Genomic DNA, 20,611 nt, shown 5'->3' on the forward strand with positions numbered 1-20,611 from the left:
TTCTCTGCGCAGGGCTCTTTGAAAACTTTTTCTATCGTCTGAATCCTGTCTCAACACGAAATCGTAGATATGAATAGTTTATAAATGCCTTATTTTTCCAAAGAATTCATGTATTATAGTTTGAGAAATTTTCTACAATCTTGAAGAAAGGTCTTTCTCACAACATTAATTCTTCTGGAGAAAAAAGAGGCCATAATAATAATAATAATAATAATAATTATTATTATTATTATTATTATTATTATTATACTAAATAAATAAATACACATCTCAATCTGTATCAAAATCTAACACCACTTTCCACTTTCCAAAGCCCATATTTTCATTTTTAACATAACCTTGCTGTCAGTGTCTTTTTCCTCAGACGGTTTGTGGACAAAGACTGCGGACAAAAGGTTTCCCCTGACAGCTGCACTACCACTGCTCGCCACACGGGGGAAACAGAACATCTCAACTGTCATTGGCCACAACTATTTACACCGACCAATAAAAATCTTCTCTGTCTTTACAGCTGCTTCCTGGTGTCATTAATGTAGAACGCTTTTTGTTTTTAATGGTTTTTGTATTTTCCAAATAAAAAGCTGAAATATCGACGTGAAACATTTAGAAAATGAATAGAATATTCGGGCGAGGAAAACCGAAAGATCCTCCTCCTAATCTGTCGGACTGCATAGGCAACGTAAGTGGAGCAGTTTATGACGATACCGTTAGTTTGCACGGTCACAGAGCCAACCGAGCTAACAGGCTAGCAGGCTAAACAACAAATAACGGAGGCTGTCAGATTACTGTGTTCAAATTAAAAGAGAATTGATGTTCATATAAAAACTGCTGAAGGTCCAACAAACAGGACAGTTAAGGCTGCGAGCAGCGATTAGTTCCACTGGTGGTGAAGTAATTTTCTATGCGTTTAGCCTATAAAGTGTTGGGAAATAATAAATTCACGTGTGTGTGTGTGTGTGTATATATATATATATATATATATATATATATATATATATATATATATATATACTTTTTTAGTCCCGTAGTCCAGACCTGTAAGATGAAAAAGAAGGAAATGTGCAAAAACTGGAATTATAGTCAAAGTGATCTTGCAAAATGATTTCACTTTGCAATGATTTGTCACTTAGCAAACTGATTAATCGTATGAGTTCAGTTTTATTGAAAAAAAAGTTTTTGTGATCCAGCTTTATATCTGCTTGACATGGTGTAGGTTACTTGTGTATTAATTTCTGATAGGGTTTAAAACTTTCTTTTCCTAGCCTGTGTCCTGAATGCCTTTATGATGTATTAAAAACATCCACCGACTTGTCAGGTATCATTAGTCTTTGACGTCAATTCTAAGCAGGGACCTTGTAAATTGACTTTAATAATTAAAAAAAAAAAAAAAAAAACGGGGAGACGACCACTGATATTGAGTCCAAATCAAAACAAAGAGTTTACAGTGTGACTCAAAACCAAGAATTTGAGATTTTGGAGTGGTCATGACAAAGTCAAGACAGAGTCTTTGGAGGCAGCAAGACTGTCAAGACTGACACCTATAATGCCTGTAGTGCTTCACTTTTCCCACATTTTATCTTACAGCCTTATTCCAAATTGGAGTAAATTCATTATTTCCCCCAGAATTCTACTCACAACACCCCATAATGACAGCATAAAAAGTGTTTTTTTTTTGTTTTGTTTTTTTTTTTTTGCAAATTTATAAAAAATTCAAAAACTAAGAAATCAAATGTACATAGGTATTCACACTCTTTGCTCAATGCTTTGTTGATGCACCTTGGGCAGCAATTACAGCCTCAAGTCTTTTTAAATATGATGCCACAAGCTTGGGCCACCTATCTTTGGACAGTTTTGCCCATTCCTCTTTGCAGCACCTCTCAAACTCCATCAGGTTGGATGGCGAGTGTTGGTGCACAGCCATTTTCAAATTTCTGCAGAGATGTTCTGGAACTACAGGAGTCCATAAGATTCTCGGTACAGTGATCATTTTTCAAGTAGGGATGTATTGTAAATCAACCACAGTGGAAATGCATACAATAAATTGTTCCTCTAAACTGAAAGTTGAAGCCATAAAAATGTATTACTTAAACACTTGAATGAAACAGTAAAGATATTCTTGTGTAGACTGTCAGCTTTAACTCCAGGGGTTCTGTCCGGGGTGTACCCCACCTCATGCCCTATTGGAGTATGCGAATATAGAAAATGAATGAATGAATTACATTAGCCATTTAGGAATTAGAGCCATATTTATACACAGTCCCTTCATTTTCAGAGGCTGAAAGTATTTGGAGAAACTAAAAATAAACATTATTACTCAATATCTTTTTTAACAGCCAGTTTTCTTTTGAGGAGCAAGACAGTAGATACAAAAACAACATTTACCAGACACTAAATATGTACATCAATTGTCATTAAGAAACACAAACAGTATGGTACTGTATGTTTGATTTGTCTGGAGTAGGCAGGTCCCAAAATGTCAGTGAATTTGCAAGAAGACAAGTGAGGGAAGCCACCAAGGTACCCATAACATCTTTGAAGAAGTTACAGACTGCGTGGCTGTGACTGGAGAAACTGAGTGTAATGCAACTATTGCTTGCTGCATTATTGATCACAGCTTTATGGTGGAGGGGAACAGAGAAGCAATTTCATAAACAAAAATTCAAATCTAGGCTCTAGTATCTCATGTCCCTTCTGACAAACTTTGCTGAAATTTTTCATATTATTAAGAAAATCCTTCTGTGTTCAACGTCAGCATGAGACGCCACCATAACTCAAACAGCCAACTGAAGAGAAAAAAACACAGATGAAACAGACAGAGCGTTAATTGTCACCTATTTACATAATCGATAGTTTGTCATTGAAAAAAAAAAGTCTAATTTTTTGATTATTTTCTGCTGTTTGCTATTTTATATCATTGTCGACTGGAAATATTTTATTTAGTTGTGCCATGCAAACTACATCTACACATTTTCCCTTCTGCTGATGAAAAAAGACCATTCTCTACTTTTGTGTTTGCACATGTCAATAAATATCTTCACACACTCCTCAAAATGTGCTAGCCTCCTGTCTCTTAACTCAGCGTGTTACCCTGCATGTGACAACCAGCTGACTAAGCTGTCCCACTTTCAAAATTCTTCAACACCAAACATGGCCTGTTTTTTTTTTTTGTTGTTTTTTAATAAATGCATCTCTATTTTTTTAATAAATGCACCTCTAATGGCCTTTGTACCGTAAACAAAAATCATAATCTGTTGGTGAGCTTTGCAATAAGAGCAACGCATGGTGCTTTCTACAAACATGCACTAGTTGAAAAGTATCAAATGAATAAACTCCAGAATAAGCAGAATCAGAGTCCCTCATTCAGGATGCATAAATGCATGTATGTGCTGTGAGAGTGGGGGGAAAAAAAGCTCTTTATTTCACAATTTTAAATCTGGTGTACCAGTCGCGTATTTATCTGTATAGAATTTGCCACAGATTATACGTCAACGTATGTTCGGCTCTAAAAGACAAAAGCTGTCCTGCTGTGTGTGCATGTCGCTGCTGCATGTGTGCAAATACTGTATGTGTGTAAGTAGTGCTATTGTCCTGAGCTGCAGATAATATCAAACCAATGTGCACATGTCCCCACTTCTGCAGAACCCTTGCCTGGTCTGCAAAAAAGGGCATTTAAAAACAAGACAAAAACACTAAATCTGGGGGAAATTTCACTTGACAAGATGTCTTGAATTAAGTTTGTTAAATCTAGAAAGTGGTAATGTACTTGGTTTCAGTGTGGAAGGTTCCCGGTTCAAACCCCACCCCTGCCACATTTCTCCGTGCAACGTGGTGTTGCGTCAGGAAGGGCATCCGGTGTAAAACCAGTGCCAAATCAACATGCAGATCCACCTCAGATTCTCTGTGGTGACCCTGAGTAAAACAAGGGAGCAGCCAAAGGGACTTATGAAAACTAGAAATAAGCATGTTGAGCACTTAAAATAAGAAATTAACACTTAAAGCAAGATAAATGATCAAAGACTTGTAAATCTAAAAGTTTTTTTTCTTTAAATCTTGGTACACTGCAAATTATTTGGTTCTTACTGGGATTAAACAAAAACCTTGAGATGATTTATCTTGCTTTAAGGGCTAATTTCTTATTTTAAGTGTTCAACATGCTTATTTCTATATTTAACAATCTTAATTCAAGACATCTTGTCAAGGGAAATTATCTGTCCATACAGCAAGATAATTTCCCTCAGATTTCGTGTTTTTATCTTGCTTTTAGACGCCCCTTTTTTGCAGTGTGCAGCCTCTGTTTGCCATTTTGTTAAGGAATCCCTGATCATGGGCATCAAGACACCTATCTGCTCTCTGTCCCTCTCACACAGGGCGCGTATGACATTTGGTCTGTACTCGAAGATGCGCTGAGCCATTACACATCTAAAGGAGCTCCTTCTTTCTTCTCACACAGGTAGATGCGAGATCAGAATCCATAGAAAAGAAAATTGGCAGACTCGATGCTGAGCTTTTGAAGTACAAGGACCAGCTGAAAAAGATGAAGGATGGTCCATCAAAGGTAGGACATGTCTGACTGCAACCTTAGGAAATGACTCTCAGGATTTTTGTAAAGAAGACAAATGTCCGTCTCATGAATTCCTTTGTAGAATATGGTGAAACAGAAGGCGATGAGAGTACTGAAGCAAAAGAGAATGTAAGTCTTTAACTGAAATGTCCACGTTCATGTTATTTATTTATTTTTACACGCATAACAGAATTGAGGTTTGGGAGTGTGTGCACAATACCGCTGTTTGAAAGCAGTTACTGTTTTCTGCAGGTATGAAGGACAAAGAGAACAGTTGGCTCAGCAGTCTTTTAATATGGAGCAGGCAAACTACACAATTCAGACACTAAAGGACACAAAAACGACAGTAAGTATAGAATGTACACCAATAAATCCAAACAAATCATTTTTTTTTTGCATGATTAGAATATTTAATAAAATGGCCAAAGTTATTAAAGAACAAACAATACTTTCATATACTAAAATAAAATGCACACACTGTGTTTACAGAAAATCTTAGATCAGGGGATGAATACATGGACATTTCCAAGTCACTGAATATCTTCTTGGAATTCATTTACTCCAGTTATTAAGAATCACAAACAGCATGGTACTGTAGAGTAAATCTGTGTGGAGAGGGCACTTCTCAAAAACAGAATAATTGTGCAAGAGACTAGTGAGAGAAGCCACCAAGACACCCACAATAACTCTGAAGGAGTTGTAGGTTTCTGTGACTTTGATTAAAGAAACTGGAGATGGTACAGCATTTGTCTGTTGCATCATCAATTATACAGCTGCATGAAGGATTAGGACTTTAATTAAAGAAGATAGGTGAAATCTAGGCTCGAGTCTCCTCCAGCTGAGTTTTTACATCTTTTAAAGGAAATCCTCTGTTCTGTTCCAACTTGTAGAGTTTCTTCCGCAAAGGAGGTGATGTTTTGGGTGGTGTTTGTCCAACTGTTAGCAGAACTATGCAGAAACAAATGGATTTTCTTGAAACTTGGTGGAAGGGTGGGGTGTGGGACAAGGACCAAGGAGCAGATCCCCTCAAGAGATCATGCACAGATCTTTATGACATAAATCAAGCATATGTGGAGTACTAATATCCTCATTATCTTTTGCAAAATTCACAAAAAAGTTGACAAAATGCCCCATCTTGCAGTGCTAAAGAGAGTGGGAGGAAAGGTTTCTGTAACCACCCACTTATTTGGACTTGATGCAACTGTAGCCATGCAGGACACCATCTATCTATCAGATGTTTTATCTGAAAGTTAAATTATAGGCAGTTAAAATACAGTTCATGCAAAATTTGTAGGACACACATTTTTGTGACCCAAGCCTTAAAAGTATTTTTATCTTGAAGTTTTATTATGAGATACTGTGGGAAGTGCTGCGGGAGTATGGAGTGAGGGGGTCCCGTCTTAGGGCCAGCCACTCTCTGTACTCAAAGAGAGAGCTGTGTTCAGGCTCTTGGCAGTAAGTCAGACTTGTTTCCGGTGAGGTTTGGCACCAGTCCTGTTTGTGATATTCAAGGACAGCATATCAAGGTGTAGTCGGGAGGAGGAGAGTCTTCAGGTTGTTGGGCTCAGTCTCATTGCAGCTTTTTGCAGATGATGTGGTTCTATTGGCTTCATCAACCTGTGACCTCCAACACTCACTGTGTCGGTTCGCAGCCGAGTGTGAAGCGGCTGGGATGAGGATTAGCATCTCTAAATCTGAGGCCATGGTTCTCAGCAGGAAACTGATGGATTGCCTACTCCGGGTAGGGAATACGGTCTTGCCCCAGGTGAAGGAGTTCAAGTACCTCGGGGTCTTGTTCACGAGTGAGGAGACAATGGAGCGTGAGATTGACCGGAGAATCAGCGAAGCAGGGACGGTATTGTATTCGCTTTACCGTACTGTTGTGACGAAAAGGGAGCTGAGCTAAAAGGCGAAGCTCTCGATCTACTGGTAAATCTTCATTCCTACTCTCACCTGTGGTCATGATGGTTGGGTCATGACCCAAAGAACTAGATCACGGGTACAAGTGGCTGACATGGGCTTCCTTAGGAGGGTGGCTGGTGTCTCCCTTAGAGATACGGTGAGGAGCTCAGTCATCTGTGAGGAGTTTGGAGTAGAGCCCCTACTTCCTTGCATTGAAAAGAGCTAGGTGGTTCGGGCATCTGGTAATGATACCTCCTGGGCGCCTCCCTAGAGAGGTGTTCCAGGCACGTCCATCTGGGAGGAGACCCCGAGGAAGATCCAGGACTAGATGGAGAGATTATATCTCCACACTGGCCTGGGAACACCTCAGGATCCCACAGTCAGAGGTGGTCAGTGTGAAAAGGGAAACCTGGATAAGTGGTTGAAGATGAGTGAGTTTTATTTTGTTTACATCACAATTAGTTGTTACAGAATTAACTTGATTATCATACACCTTATCTTTTGAAACTCCATCATTTCTTGATTGTTGTTTGACTATCACCATAGTTTGTCAGTAAAAAAACAGCCCAGTTGCAATAATCTGATTAAGACTACCATCTGATGTTTCTGTGTCTCTGTATATCATCTGACATTTGTGTTGTCTTAATCAGTTTTTCCACAGTCTTTCCTTCTGTGCCTCTTTTTTTTCTTGCATATTTGTTCTCACTTCTTAAGCAGAAGGATCTAAGATGCAAGTGTTGCAAATGTGGATGCAAACGAGACCTGCACAGTGCACCTTTGGCATTCCTGTCAGTTAATCTACAAACAATGAAAACGATAAGTGGCTTTGACAGAATCGGCTAATGCTCGGGTACAACAATAACGGAATTTGAACTCATGTCCACACACAGAATGAACCTGATTATCATAGACGTCTGTCTTTACGAGGAAATCACCTGCAAAAATTAAATGCCTGATTGTTCTTGTGTGTTCGTAGGTGGAGGCCATGAAGATCGGCGCAAAGGAAATGAAGAAGGCTTACAAGGATGTTAAACTTGATCAGATTGATGTAGGTTTAACTTGTTTTTGTTATGACTTCTGTGGTGTTTTTGTGTTGTCCAATGATACAAAAATGGCAACTTTGATGCACGTCAATGTTGTATTTGCTTGGCGGTGTTTAAATGGAATGTGATACTTTTTTTAATCCATCGTTTAAAACAATGGAAAGGTTTAAAAAGTTGCAACATGTGATTAATGTATGTGGTTATATGGGGTGTGATCATCTTAGTCTTTACCTGCACGTCCTTATTTTTAGTAACAGCCATCCTTAATTTCATATTGTTTGTAAGATTGATTAAAATCTCAAATCAATTGGGAGGGAGGTGCTAAAAGATAACTCATAGCATGTTACATTAGAGATGAATATGAAGTAGAATTGTGCGTTCTGTCATAGTATTATGATGCGTGAAAAGTGATCACATATTCTTGTATTTGTAGGATTTACAGGATCAGCTGGAGGACATGATGGAAGAAGCCAGTGAAGTACAAGAGGCCTTGAGCCGCAGCTACGGCACTCCAGATATAGACGAGGATGATCTTGAAGCAGGTATGAATGATTGTCACAAACACTCATGTACAGTGTTGTAAAATTATTTACAAACCGGTGACAGTTTGACATTCACAAAACTCACAGAAAATCGTAAACGGTATTTTGTGTGAGGGAAGCAAAGGACGAAGTGAATCGAACACCAAAAATTAAACGTTTAGTTTTTTTCTGCGTTGAACACAAGACGCAGAAATTAAGTGGTTTAAGCGCAAGTCAGAGCAATGCAAGGGCACCTAATGTGACTGGAAGCCACACCCTCACAATACAATATTACCCAACGCCAATTTCTAATTCCTGCTGTGTTCCATTATTCCCGAAGTATAAATCACGCAGGATTGTTTTTATACCGTCTACACAGCTGCTGCAGCTCCTCGCTCTTAAATTCTCTCACAAATGTGTCTCTCTACTTCTATGGTTTAAATAAAGTCCATAAAAGTCCTGCTCACAGACTGATTGCCAGAGACAGGACATGTCCACGTCCAGTAAAAAGTCCGGACATCTCCAGTCCACTCACGGATGATTCGTTCACACGCGCACATGTGAACAATTAAAAGAAAAAAAACTGGCTGGCTCCTGCAGTTCCTCACTCTCCCCTCAAACTCTCATCATTCTGTTAAATAAAGGACAAAAAAAGGACATAAGTCCTGCTCACAGACTCATTGCCAGAGACAGGACATGTCCACATCAGGTCGAACTCCAGACACCTCCACATTTACTCATGGACGGTTCGTTCATGTGCAGCTCGCGGTCAAAGGAAGAAAGATAAAATATAACAGAAATCAGAGCACAGACCTGCAGCCCTGCAGCTCAGCACAAGAACAAATATAAACTAGAAGAGGAATCAGAGTGCACAGTCTGTCTGCAGCCAAACTGTGCACTCTGAGAGAACCTGCATGCTGCGTCCTCACCTCCTCTCTCCCCCTGCAGCGTGCACCTGACGCAGACATTCCTGCGTCGTCATGACGCCACATGAAGTAACTCGAAGGAGCCCCGGTGTGAAAGGGGCTTTAGATGATGCAGATCAAGTGTCTTATCCAAGGACACAGACGGGTAGCGTGACTTGGCATTGAACCCATATTGGTAGTTCAACTCTTTATCCCACTGAGCTGCTTTGTCATTAAACCAACAACATTTTGACTTTTAAACAAGTGTGGCTCTTCTACAGTGAACCTCTCTGTAGATCTGTTCAGACATGCAAACCTACACGAAAAGAACGATTGTCCGATTGTCATCGTGCAAAATTTGCAGTTGGGAGGGTAACGTCAAGAAATGTGTTTTTAATATTTGTGCTATATCACGACTGCTTTGTTATCTTGTCCGTGGTGTGGATGGAGAGCAGTTCCATGTTTGCCATTTGACTGATTAGTTATCTTTGAAAAATGTTTGTATGTACAACCTCAAAAATGATCTCTGTGGTCAAAGCAGGTCACGGTCAGGAAAAAGGTACCTGCTGCCGTTAGTGGCAGTACTTGGTCATTTCTAACACAATATGTTGAAGTGCAGTTCGAAGCACATAAGGCAAAATAACGTGCGTGTAATGGGATTGTGTCATCGAGAGTCTGGAGTTTGCCGCCACAATAATTCTCGCGTATCTAAAGCCGTGGTCACAACCCGCCATACTTGCACGTGTGTGCAGTCTACTTGCAAAAACGTGGGCTAAATTTGGAGATCCGTACGTTGTAAGTACTGCCTCATTACGAATTTAGGAGCACGCAGACACGCCATAGAGGTTTTAGTGTATGCAGAACTTTCGCTGCGGTCAGGCTGCAGATTCATCAGCAGTACAGATGACGCACGTTGTGAGTACTGCCTCAGTACGGATTCAAAGCAGCACATTTTCATTCAATTACTATTGAATTAACCAAATCCGTACGTAGGCAATACGGATTATGGCACTCACCACATACTATGGATTCCGACAGACTTGCATGCACAACGCAGCTTCTCACTTGAACTTGGACTTTATTTCCAAACGTCAGCAACACAGACACTCCACAGCTTCAGTCTGATAACTAGCTGTAACTTTTCGAGGCAAGTAAACACTCGTACAACTGACCGCTGCAGGCTGGACATGCTCATGCATCGCCGACGGCGAAAAACACCTGCTGCTCCGGTCCCGCTCATAAAAAAGAAAAGCGATCCCACACACACACACACTGCTTTATTGTCAACTCTCTTTATCGTTACACTCCTAGAGACGTGCGTTGAACGTACTCCCTCCCTCCTCTTGCTACTGCCTCCGTACGTTTTCACAAAAACGTAGTGGCCGTGGCATCCGCAGAAAACGTATGGCGAAAAAAAACGCACGGTGGGTTGTGATCGGGGCTTAAAGGATAAGTTAATGAGATGGCGTCTCAGCCAGAAAAATCTTTCCTGTAACACTTTGTGAAAAGGCCATTATGACAATGTGAAAGATAAAAGATGAGAGAAAATAGTCTTTGTTCAGAGTCTGAATATGAAAATGGAATAGTCCTGTTAGTATCTGACGTTATGACGCTGATAATGTTCTCTATCAACTCACAACTTCACAGCACGATTGTCGCTGCACCTCAGTGTCATTATGTAGTATTTGTTAAAAAAGGAGAATTAAAAAGAGCAAAACAGAAATGTGAAAATAAGAATGAAGAGTCAAATCCAGGTAAGAGGCTCATAAAGATATTCAGTCGTCAATAACCAGATTTTTTTTGTGCGCTTTTTTTTCTTTTTGTTGCTTTGTGGCAGTTCAAGTGTCTGCAGTAGTATATTGAGAGTATGGATGTGATTGCAGAACTGGACGCACTGGGTGATGAGCTTCTGCTGGATGACGACACATCCTACCTGGATGAGGCCTCATCCGCCCCGTCTATTCCCGAAGGAATGCCCAGTGACAGCAAGACAAATAAGGTAGCAGTTAAATGTTGCATTGGGTTTGAAGCACACAGAATTATGCTCAGAATTATTAGCACCCATACAGAGTTTAAATACCGTATTTTCCAGACTATAAGTCGCACTGGAGTACAAGTCGCACTAGCAGCTACACTCAACAAAAATATAAACGCAACACTTTTGGTTTTGCTCCCATTTTGTATGAGATGAACTCAAAGATCTAAAACTTTTTCCACATACACAATATTACTATTTCCCTCAAATATTGTTCACAAACCAGTCTAAATCTGTGATAGTGAGCACTTCTCCTTTGCTGAGATAATCCATCCCACCTCACAGGTGTGCCATATCAAGATGCTGATTAGACACCATGATTAGTGCACAGGTGTGCCTTATACTGCCCACAATAAAAGGCCACTCTGAAAGGTGCAGTTTTGTTTTATTGGGGGGGGGGATACCAGTCAGTATCTGGTGTGACCACCATTTGCCTCATGCAGTGCAACATATCTCCTTCGCATAGAGTTGATCAGGTTGTCAATTGTGGCCTGTGGAATGTTGGTCCACTCCTCTTCAATGGCTGTGCGAAGTTGCTGGATATTGGCAGGAACTGGTACACCCTGTCGTATACGCCGGTCCAGAGCATCCCAAACATGCTCAATGGGTGACATGTCCGGTGAGTATGCCGGCCATGCAAGAACTGGGACATTTTCAACTTCCAAGAATTGTGTACAGATCCTTGCAACATGGGGCCGTGCATTATCCTGCTGCAACATGAGGTGATGTTCTTGGATGTATGGCACAACAATGGGCCTCAGGATCTCGTCACGGTATCTCTGTGCATTCAAAATGCCATCAATAAAATGCACCTGTGTTCTTCGTCCATAACAGACGCCTGCCCATACCATAACCCCACCGCCACCATGGGCCACTCGATCCACAACATTGACATCAGAAAACCGCTCACCCACACGACGCCACACACACTGTCTGCCATCTGCCCTGAACAGTGTGAACCGGGATTCATCCGTGAAGATAACACCTCTCCAACGTGCCAAACGCCAGCGAATGTGAGCATTTGCCCACTCAAATCGGTTACGACGACGAACTGGAGTCAGGTCGAGACCCCGATGAGGACGACGAGCATGCAGATGAGCTTCCCTGAGACGGTTTCTGACACTTTGTGCAGAAATTCTTTGGTTATGCAAACCGATTGTTTCAGCAGCTGTCCGAGTGTCTGGTCTCAGACGATCTTGGAGGTGAACATGCTGGATGTGGAGGTCCTGGGCTGGTGTGGTTACACGTGGTCTGCGGTTGTGAGGCTGGTTGGATGTATTGCCAAATTCTCTGAAACGCCTTTGGAGACGGCTTATGGTAGAGAAATGAACATTCAATACACGAGCAACAGCTCTGGTTGACATTCCTGCTGTCAGCATGCCAATTGCACGCTCCCTCAAATCTTGTGACATCTGTGGCATTGTGCTGTGTGATAAAACTGCACCTTTCAGAGTGGCCTTTTATTGTGGGCAGTCTAAGGCACACCTGTGCACTAATCATGGTGTCTAATCAGCATCTTGATATGGCACACCTGTGAGGTGGGATGGATTATCTCAGCAAAGGAGAAGTGCTCACTATCACAGATTTAGACTGGTTTGTGAACAATATTTGAGGGAAATGGTGATATTGTGTATGTGGAAAAAGTTTTAGATCTTTGAGTTCATCTAGTTCATTATAATAAAGAAAAATAAACCATAAATAAGTCGCACTGGACTATAAGTTGCATGGACATACAGGTATGTTAACATGAAAAGTTCAGATGATAATATTGTGACGGCTACCGTTTTCAGATGCATATTTCACCAGTCGTAACTTGTAATCTGCAGAGTATGATTTTCTTTTTGGTGGCATTTTTTCGGGCCTTCTCCGTTGTCTTGTTAAGTTATCAGTAATGTTGAAATTTTTATTTTTCTATGGTAGTCAGAAGTCGCAGGAACAGTCACACAAGCCTTGAGTGCCCTCTCGTGAGCTGCATTTTACCTACGGATATGTTTGTATTTTGCGGACCACATTGCGAGCCGAACCATAACCCGCACCATCGCTGAACGGTTCTTTTCAGACACATTACCCGCTGTGGACCATAGTACACACCAGGTGTCAGCTGCCGATGTTCATGCAGCACCTACCTGCGCAGCTCATGACCTCCCCGTGGTGTCGACGCCAGCTCCTTCAAAGTGCAGACGCTAATCCTCCGCCGTCGCTCACCCAGTGCTCCCACGCAGCTCTCAGCGTCAACTTAAACACTCTGCTCACACTGATATCCAATGGTTGAAGCTGTTTTGTTAGTTTGTGTCTGCTTCACATGCTGTTTCACAATCATTGTCTGTGTCAGGTGGGCCTGGGTGAGGTGAGGAATACGCGTCCAGTGTTCTATTCTCTGATTGGTTATCGTGACCAGGGTGACCTATAGGGCGGCCGCCATACTACAGTGCCCATGATGCATTGCATTTCCGTTTCCGGTGGCCATTTTAAAACATAGAGCGACTGTCACGTAAAATTGTTTTATTACGGTAAATTAATTGAGAATCTACCGGGATATTTTTCATTTATAAGTCGCTCTTGAGTATAGGTCGCAACCCCGGCCAAAACATGTAAAAAAAAAAGTGCGACTTATAGTCCAAAAAATATGGTATGTTCATGAATAAATGCAAATCAGCCAGTTTTTTAATGATCACAACATTTGAAAAAAATGCATGAAGTTATTGAGCACCAACAGAACAAAATGTTTTGTAAATTTAAATAAAAATACAGACAAAAAGAAAAATCTATAGTGGACACAGTTATTGTGTGTGTGCCAGTGTTGCCACAGTTACTTTGAAAAAGTAATCCAATTACTGATTACTGATTACTCCTTGAAAAAGTAACTTAGTTACTTTACTGATTACTCAATTGTAAAAGTAACTAAGTTAGATTACTAGTTACTTTTTTAGTTACTTTTTCCAGCTGCCGACAACAACCCTCTGCTACCGCAACATGACAATGATACCTGTTTTGCCAAAACTTACTTTATAGTCACCCTTTCTTCACTTCAATGAAAATAAATACTTGTTTTATAAAAAGTAAAATAAAGACCTCTTTCTTGACCTCATATTTAACTGTTGACAGCACTGTAACAGTAAAACTTGCAATTTCGAACCTACATTGTTTATAAATGTAACTATTAATGAAAAATTAATGAAAACTGTTTATTTCGAACATTTGATACAACAACAATTACAAGATAGATCAGTAAAGACAACAACAAAAAAGTTCCTACTGTGTACCCAACATGTCCGAAAAGGGGTAGGGTGAAGCATCAGCTTATTTATCCCTACCCCTTCTTCCCCACAACCAGTAATACCCTTTGCCACATATACACATAAATTCCTACACACCTAAACCGATATCAATATATATATATATATACATATATATACACACACATACATATACACATCAACATACACATATATACACATATACATATATACACGTATATATACACAAACATAAATATACACCTACACATACCTACTTACATACAAAATACTATATATTTACAAGCCGAAGCAAACAACAAAAACACCCTAACCCTCATTACCCTTCCTCCTCCCTATACCCAGAAAAAACCATATTTTTGTACTGCTGTTTGAACTGGTTCATGCTTGGACATTGCTTGAGCCCCACTCCCAATCTGTTCCACATCCTCACCCCACAGACAGAAATACAGAAACCTTTTAATGTTGTTCGTGCCCACTGATGCTTTAAATTAAATTTCCCCCTCAGACTGTAATCCCCTGATCTGTTAAAAAACATATTTTTAATATTTGCTGGAAGTAAATTGTTTATTGCTTTATACACAATTTGTACTGTTTGAAAATGAACCAAGTCTGTGAATTTTAATAATTTGGATTGTAAAAATAGTGGATTTGTATGATCTCTATAGCCAGTATTATGAATAATTCTTATAGCTCTTTTCTGCATTACTGATAGTGATTGTGTTGTACCTTTATAAGTATTACCCCATACCTCTGCACAGTACTGTAAATATGGTAAAACCAGTGAGCAGTAAAGAATGCGGAGTGAGTTGTGGTCCAGAATATGTTTCGCTTTGTTTAGAACTGAAATGCTTCTTGACAGTTTACTTTGTATGTTTTATATGAGTCTTCCAGTTTATCTTATCATCTATTATCACCCCCAGAAACTTATTTTCATGTACCCTTTCAATATCTACCCCCTCGACTTGTAACTGAACCTGTATGTCTGTATTACAATAGCCAAATAACATGTATTTTGTTTTACTTAAGTTTAATGATAATTTATTTCTGTCAAACCATATTTTCAATTTTCCCATTTCTATACTGATCCTCCTCAGTAACTCCTGCAAATCCCCCCCTGAACAAAAAATGCTTGTGTCATCTGCAAATAATACTAATTTTAATATTTTGGAAACATTGACAATATCATTTATATAAATTAGAAACAGTTTTGGACCCAATACTGACCCCTGTGGGACGCCACAAGCATTGTCCAAGCATGATGATGTATATTCCCCCAACTTCACAAACTGTTTTCTGTTACTTAAGTAGCTTCTCACCCAGTGCAACACCAACCCCTAATCCCATACTGTTCAAGTTTACTGATTAATATGTCATGATTGATTGTATCAAAAGCCTTTTTAAGGTCTATAAATATTCCAACTGAATGTAATTTGTGGTCTATGGCGTTTGTAATCTCCTCAACTGATTCTATTAATGCAAGTGATGTTGAACTATGTGCTCTGAATCCATATTGACTATCAGTAAGTAATTTATGTTTATTTATGAATTTGTCTAATCTATTATTGAATAACTTTTCTAATAATTTGGAAAATTGTGGAAGCAAAGAAACAGGTCTATAATTTGTGAAGTGGTGTCTATCCCCAGTCTTATACAGCGGCACAACCTTAGCTATTTTCATTTGATTGGGAAATTTACCGGTTTGAAATGATAAGTTACAGATGTATGTTAATGGTTCTACAATCCATTCAATGACCTGTTTTACCACCACCATATCAATTTCATTTAAATCGGTAGATGTTTTATATTTACAATTATTCACAATGTCTATAATTTCATTTCCATCCACTGCTGTGAGGAACATTGAACAGGGATTTCTTTCTATGAGATTATTATCCCAATCCTCAGGTTGGGAATCGGGAATTTTTTCTGCCAAGCTTGGTCCAATATTTACAAAAAAATTATTAAAACCGTTGACTACCTCATCCTTATTTTCCTTCTTGACATTATTATCAATGAAATACTGAGGGTAACTCTGTTTTTTATTACCATTTTTGATAATGCTATTTAATATATCCCATATTCCTTTAATATTGTTTTTGTTATTATATAATATGTTACTATAATATTCCTTCCTACATACCCGTATAATATTAGTTAATCTATTTTTGTATTTCTTATATCTATTTTCTGCCTCTTTAGTCTTTAGTTTTATGAATTCTCTATACAGTGTATTTTTCTTATTACATGCATTTCGTAACCCTTTCGTCATCCATGGTCGAGCTTGGATTTTTTGTTTTCTGTAGTCTTGTTTAATTGGACAATTTTTATCATATAATGATGTAAATATTTGTAAAAAAGTTTCATATGCACTATCAACATCACTTTCACTGTATACCTTTTCCCAGTTTTGCTCCTGTAAATCCTTCTTTAGTGTGTTCATGTTTTCCTCTGTCCGCACTCGCCTGTATTTTATTTTCTCCTCTGGCTGATTCCGCCGATGGTTTCTATTATAACGATGAAAACTGGTAGATGATCACTAATGTCATTGATTAATAATCCACTCACAGTGTTATTCTCAATATCATTGCTGAATATATTATCAATTAAGGTGGCACTATGGGATGTAATTCTGCTTGGCCTGGTGATTTTGGATATAAACTCATACTGTACATTATACTGATAAATTCATCTGTTATTTTATGCTTATTTGGATTGAGCAGATCAATATTTAAGTCACCACAAATGAACACAGTTTTTTGATTAGTTTTTGAGAACATTTTTTCCCATACAGTCAGTGAATGTTTCAATACTAGATCCTGGTGCTCTATATATACAGCTGACTAATACATTTTTGCTTTTTTCTTCACATATTTCAATAGTTATACATTCTAATAAGTTATCAATCACAGTTGTCATATTGTCTACTATTTTATAATCCATGTTCTTATCCACATACACAGCCACTCCTCCTCCACTCTTATTTTTTCTGTTTACACAATTAAATTCATATCCATCCAGTTCAAAATCCATTCCTTTATCTTCATTGATCCATGTTTCTGATATAGCAATTATGTTAAATATTTTTTAAACTGACTTAAATATTCTTTAATGTTGTTAAAGTTTGCATATAGACTTCTGCTGTTGAAATGGATTATTGATAATTTGTTATCCGTTTTAATGATCCGATTAAACTGTTCATCTGTATAATAGCAACAACTGTCATTGATATTTGAGAAGAAATTATTGTCCGGGTCTATATCGTGCTCCAAGTCCAGTACATTGTGGTCTGTGTATTTAAATGTTCTCAGTTCTACTTTTCCATGATCAGCAATCCTTTGAGTTATATCCTTCTTGTCTCCAGATGTAGATGAATAGGTAGTAGATGAATAGGTTCCTCTGGTCTGTGTCATGGTGTTGTGATGTGTTTGTGTCCTCATACCTTATTGGTCATATCTGTCCAGATCCTCGCTTTAAGAAACACTATTGTTCATATTTGTCCAGCTCCTCGATGTTCCTTATTGCCATGACTTTTGCTTGTTCTGGTGATCCGTTCAGTTTGATGAATATTTTACAGTTTGAAGTCCATGTGTGCTGGATTTTTCCCTGTTTCTTCAAGAAGCGTGCTTTCCTGGCGATGTCGGCATTCCGTTTGGTGAGATGTTCATTGATGAATACGTTTGTCCCTTTCAGTTTTCTTCCTTGTTTTAACAGTGCTGTTTTGTGTTTTCTGTTGATGAATCTCATGATGACGGTTCGTTTATCACCGTCATTTCTCCGGGGCAGAGGGTGGCACGCTTCAATGTTATTTAAATCCATTTCTATACCTTTAGATAGGAGGAAATCAGCAACCTGTTTTTCCACAGAGCTGACCTCCTGTTCACTGGGCTCCCCTCCGCTCTCATCTGTTACCGCCCGTGCGTAGGACCGTGGTTTGATGTGAAGACCTGTGATGATGACGTCGTTGATTCTGGTGTACTGCTCCAATTCAGCCACTCTATTTTCCAGCTGCACCAGATGCCGGTCTTTCTCGGCATTCTGGAGCCGTAATGCCTTCACCTCCTCCACCAGATCCATGATTGATTTCTGTTGCTGCTTCACAACAGAAATCTCCTCTGATAAAAAGTCCAGAGATTTTTTAATATCGTCACCTTCCTCCGCTGTCAGAACCTTCTTAGGCCCCATGGTCGGCTTATGAGCAGCTTGTCGATCGCCGATGTTAACAGCCTGCGTTGTTTGTCACCGGGATGGATCTGCACTTCGCTGGTGCCGCGCGGCCTCGGTGTTTCCGCGCTGATGGATGCGCGGTGGCTGCACGAGGCCTCGGGGAAGCGGCACTCGTGACGCGCGGTTCTAATGACGCAGCGCGCGGCCTCAGTGAATTCACCACGTTGGGCCTCGGACGTTGTTGCTGTCCAGTCGCGGGGCTAAGTTGCCGGTTGAGGTGGTATTCCCACTGTCCGGGTTGGCAAACACCGGCGTGGCAGATGGCAACTACAAACACCACCTCTGAAAACTCAGGTACAAACTTTTTGCAGCTCACTCTGACGACACGCAGCTCTGACTGACTGTGACTGACGCAACTATTAAATTCATTCTAGCATTTTTCTAACATTTAAATTCTCTCTAAATATTTTACTTGTCGAAATTAATATTATTTTAAGTAGTATTAGTAGTTGTAGTAAAAAAAGGCTTCAAAACTGGACCTTTAATCTAGGGGTGTTGTGAGGGGGGCACATCCCTCCCCCACGCCCCCATTCCATCTGGATTCACCCCTACTTTGGTGTTTGAGCACAAAGAATGGATAACATTTATTTAGGCAGAAAACGTGACCAGATTTACAGGTAAGAAAGTTTTATTGTGTTTTCACATCATGTGGTCCTCAGAAAGAGAGTTTAGGTGCATTTGAGTGGAAAATAGTGTTAGTTGTTGACGCGTCGCGGAGGATCAGCTGTTTTAACGTGCAGATACGGAGCGGCTCAGCTCAGAATTCTAAATAAAGGAGAAAAAAAAGTATAAAAATGTCTTTGTAAAGCTCAGTGCAGGTGTGCTGATCACTGTGCTTTAAGAGGAGACGACGAGTCGAGCAGCTGCAAAAAACCGTGGATGAAAAGCTCACAGCTCACTTAAAGTGGGCAGTTCAGTCGAACCCCGACCTCCTGCCCACAGACCAAGTTTAATGCTGCTATCGAACCACAATGAAAAATAATAGTAACGCACAGTGACATGGAGAAGTAACTTTAATCTGATTACTGATTTGGAAAGATTAACGCATTAGATTACTCGTTACTAAAAAAAGTGGTTAGATTAGAGTAACGCGTTACTTGAGTAACGCGTTACTAAGTAACGCGTTACCGGCATCACTGGTGTGTGCCGACACCAGAATGAACCGTAGTAACTGGTTGCTTAACCGTGTTGCACTTGTGCTTTCAGGACGGTGTTCTGGTGGACGAGTTTGGCCTGCCGCAGATTCCAGCCACTTAAACGAGGAAAGCGCCTCAACACTGCACTGAGAACACGCTTGTATATAGAGTAACAGAGATACAGGCAAAAGCACATGACCTGAGAACACTACCGTTTGAAGCTGTCCTGACATTGGGTTGTGTATTGTTACTACTGCTGTGCTGGTATGTGGCCTTGTGACACACTGAAACTTTGGAAAAAAAAAAAAAAAACTTTATCCCCTCTCCCATTAATCTTTATCCATCAGTATTGGTTTTTGTGTGTAGTCTGATTGTTTAGTTCTCATTGTTTGACTTTATCACAGGTGGAGATGAATCCCAGTCTGCCTGCTCATGTGTGTGTGAAAAATAAAATTTTTAATTAAATGTTGGATTTCCAGGCGTTGATTATTTATAGTCGTCTTCCAAATACCTACAAATCACACATTCATTATTATTATTATTAATAATAATAATTATAATGACTACTTATATTAGACTTTTCCAGGAATCAGTGGTAAACAAAGTAAACTAATAATATAAGAATAAATGCCAATTAATAAAAAAAAAATATTACAACAATGCACAATATTACTAAATTAAAGGGCTGATAATACAAAAAAAAGGTGTGACTTATACTCCGGTGCAACCTATATATAGGCACTCTCAAAGTGGTTATGGATTAATTTTAGTATAGATGTTTATGGGTGTACTCAGCAGTGTCAATCAGATGTTTTGAATAAAAATAAGATCTGCATCAAATGAATCATCATAACCCACTGTAGGAAACTCATAAGCTATGTAACACTTTAAGGAGAAATGCATTTCAAAGTGCTCTACAATACCAATTTGACATAAAAACACAGTTTAGAAAACATTGCACAATAAAAAATGAAAATGTTAAAACAACTAACATCAAAGCCAAAGATACAAACAATATAAACAT

At 39.4% G+C, this 20,611-nt stretch overlaps 1 protein-coding gene across 1 annotated transcript; it reads left to right on the plus strand.

The window, feature by feature from the left end:
* The first annotated feature begins 511 nt into the window (after positions 1 to 511).
* chmp5a (charged multivesicular body protein 5a) lies at positions 512 to 20,053 on the plus strand. Its single transcript, XM_034182710.1, has 8 exons — positions 512 to 679; positions 4,451 to 4,555; positions 4,644 to 4,690; positions 4,814 to 4,907; positions 7,440 to 7,511; positions 7,940 to 8,048; positions 10,816 to 10,931; positions 19,658 to 20,053. Exons 1-8 carry the CDS (start codon positions 611 to 613, stop codon positions 19,706 to 19,708), a joined length of 663 nt encoding a protein of 220 aa, XP_034038601.1. The 5' UTR covers positions 512 to 610; the 3' UTR covers positions 19,709 to 20,053.
* Positions 20,054 to 20,611: the final 558 nt, after the last annotated feature.

The sequence above is a fragment of the Thalassophryne amazonica genome, chromosome 12 (assembly GCF_902500255.1).
Source record: "Thalassophryne amazonica chromosome 12, fThaAma1.1, whole genome shotgun sequence".
Classification (NCBI taxonomy): domain Eukaryota; kingdom Metazoa; phylum Chordata; class Actinopteri; order Batrachoidiformes; family Batrachoididae; genus Thalassophryne; species Thalassophryne amazonica.

What these genes read in the sequence shown, in the direction of transcription:
- chmp5a (XM_034182710.1), top strand. Translation starts at nt 611, where the DNA reads ATGAATAGAATATTCGGGCGAGGAAAACCGAAAGATCCTCCTCCTAAT. An exon ending in TGTCGGACTGCATAGGCAAC is followed by an intron (nt 680 to 4,450) that starts GTAAGTGGAGCA and finishes CTTCTCACACAG; the next exon opens with GTAGATGCGAGATCAGAATC. An exon ending in TAAAGGACACAAAAACGACA is followed by an intron (nt 4,908 to 7,439) that starts GTAAGTATAGAA and finishes GTGTGTTCGTAG; the next exon opens with GTGGAGGCCATGAAGATCGG.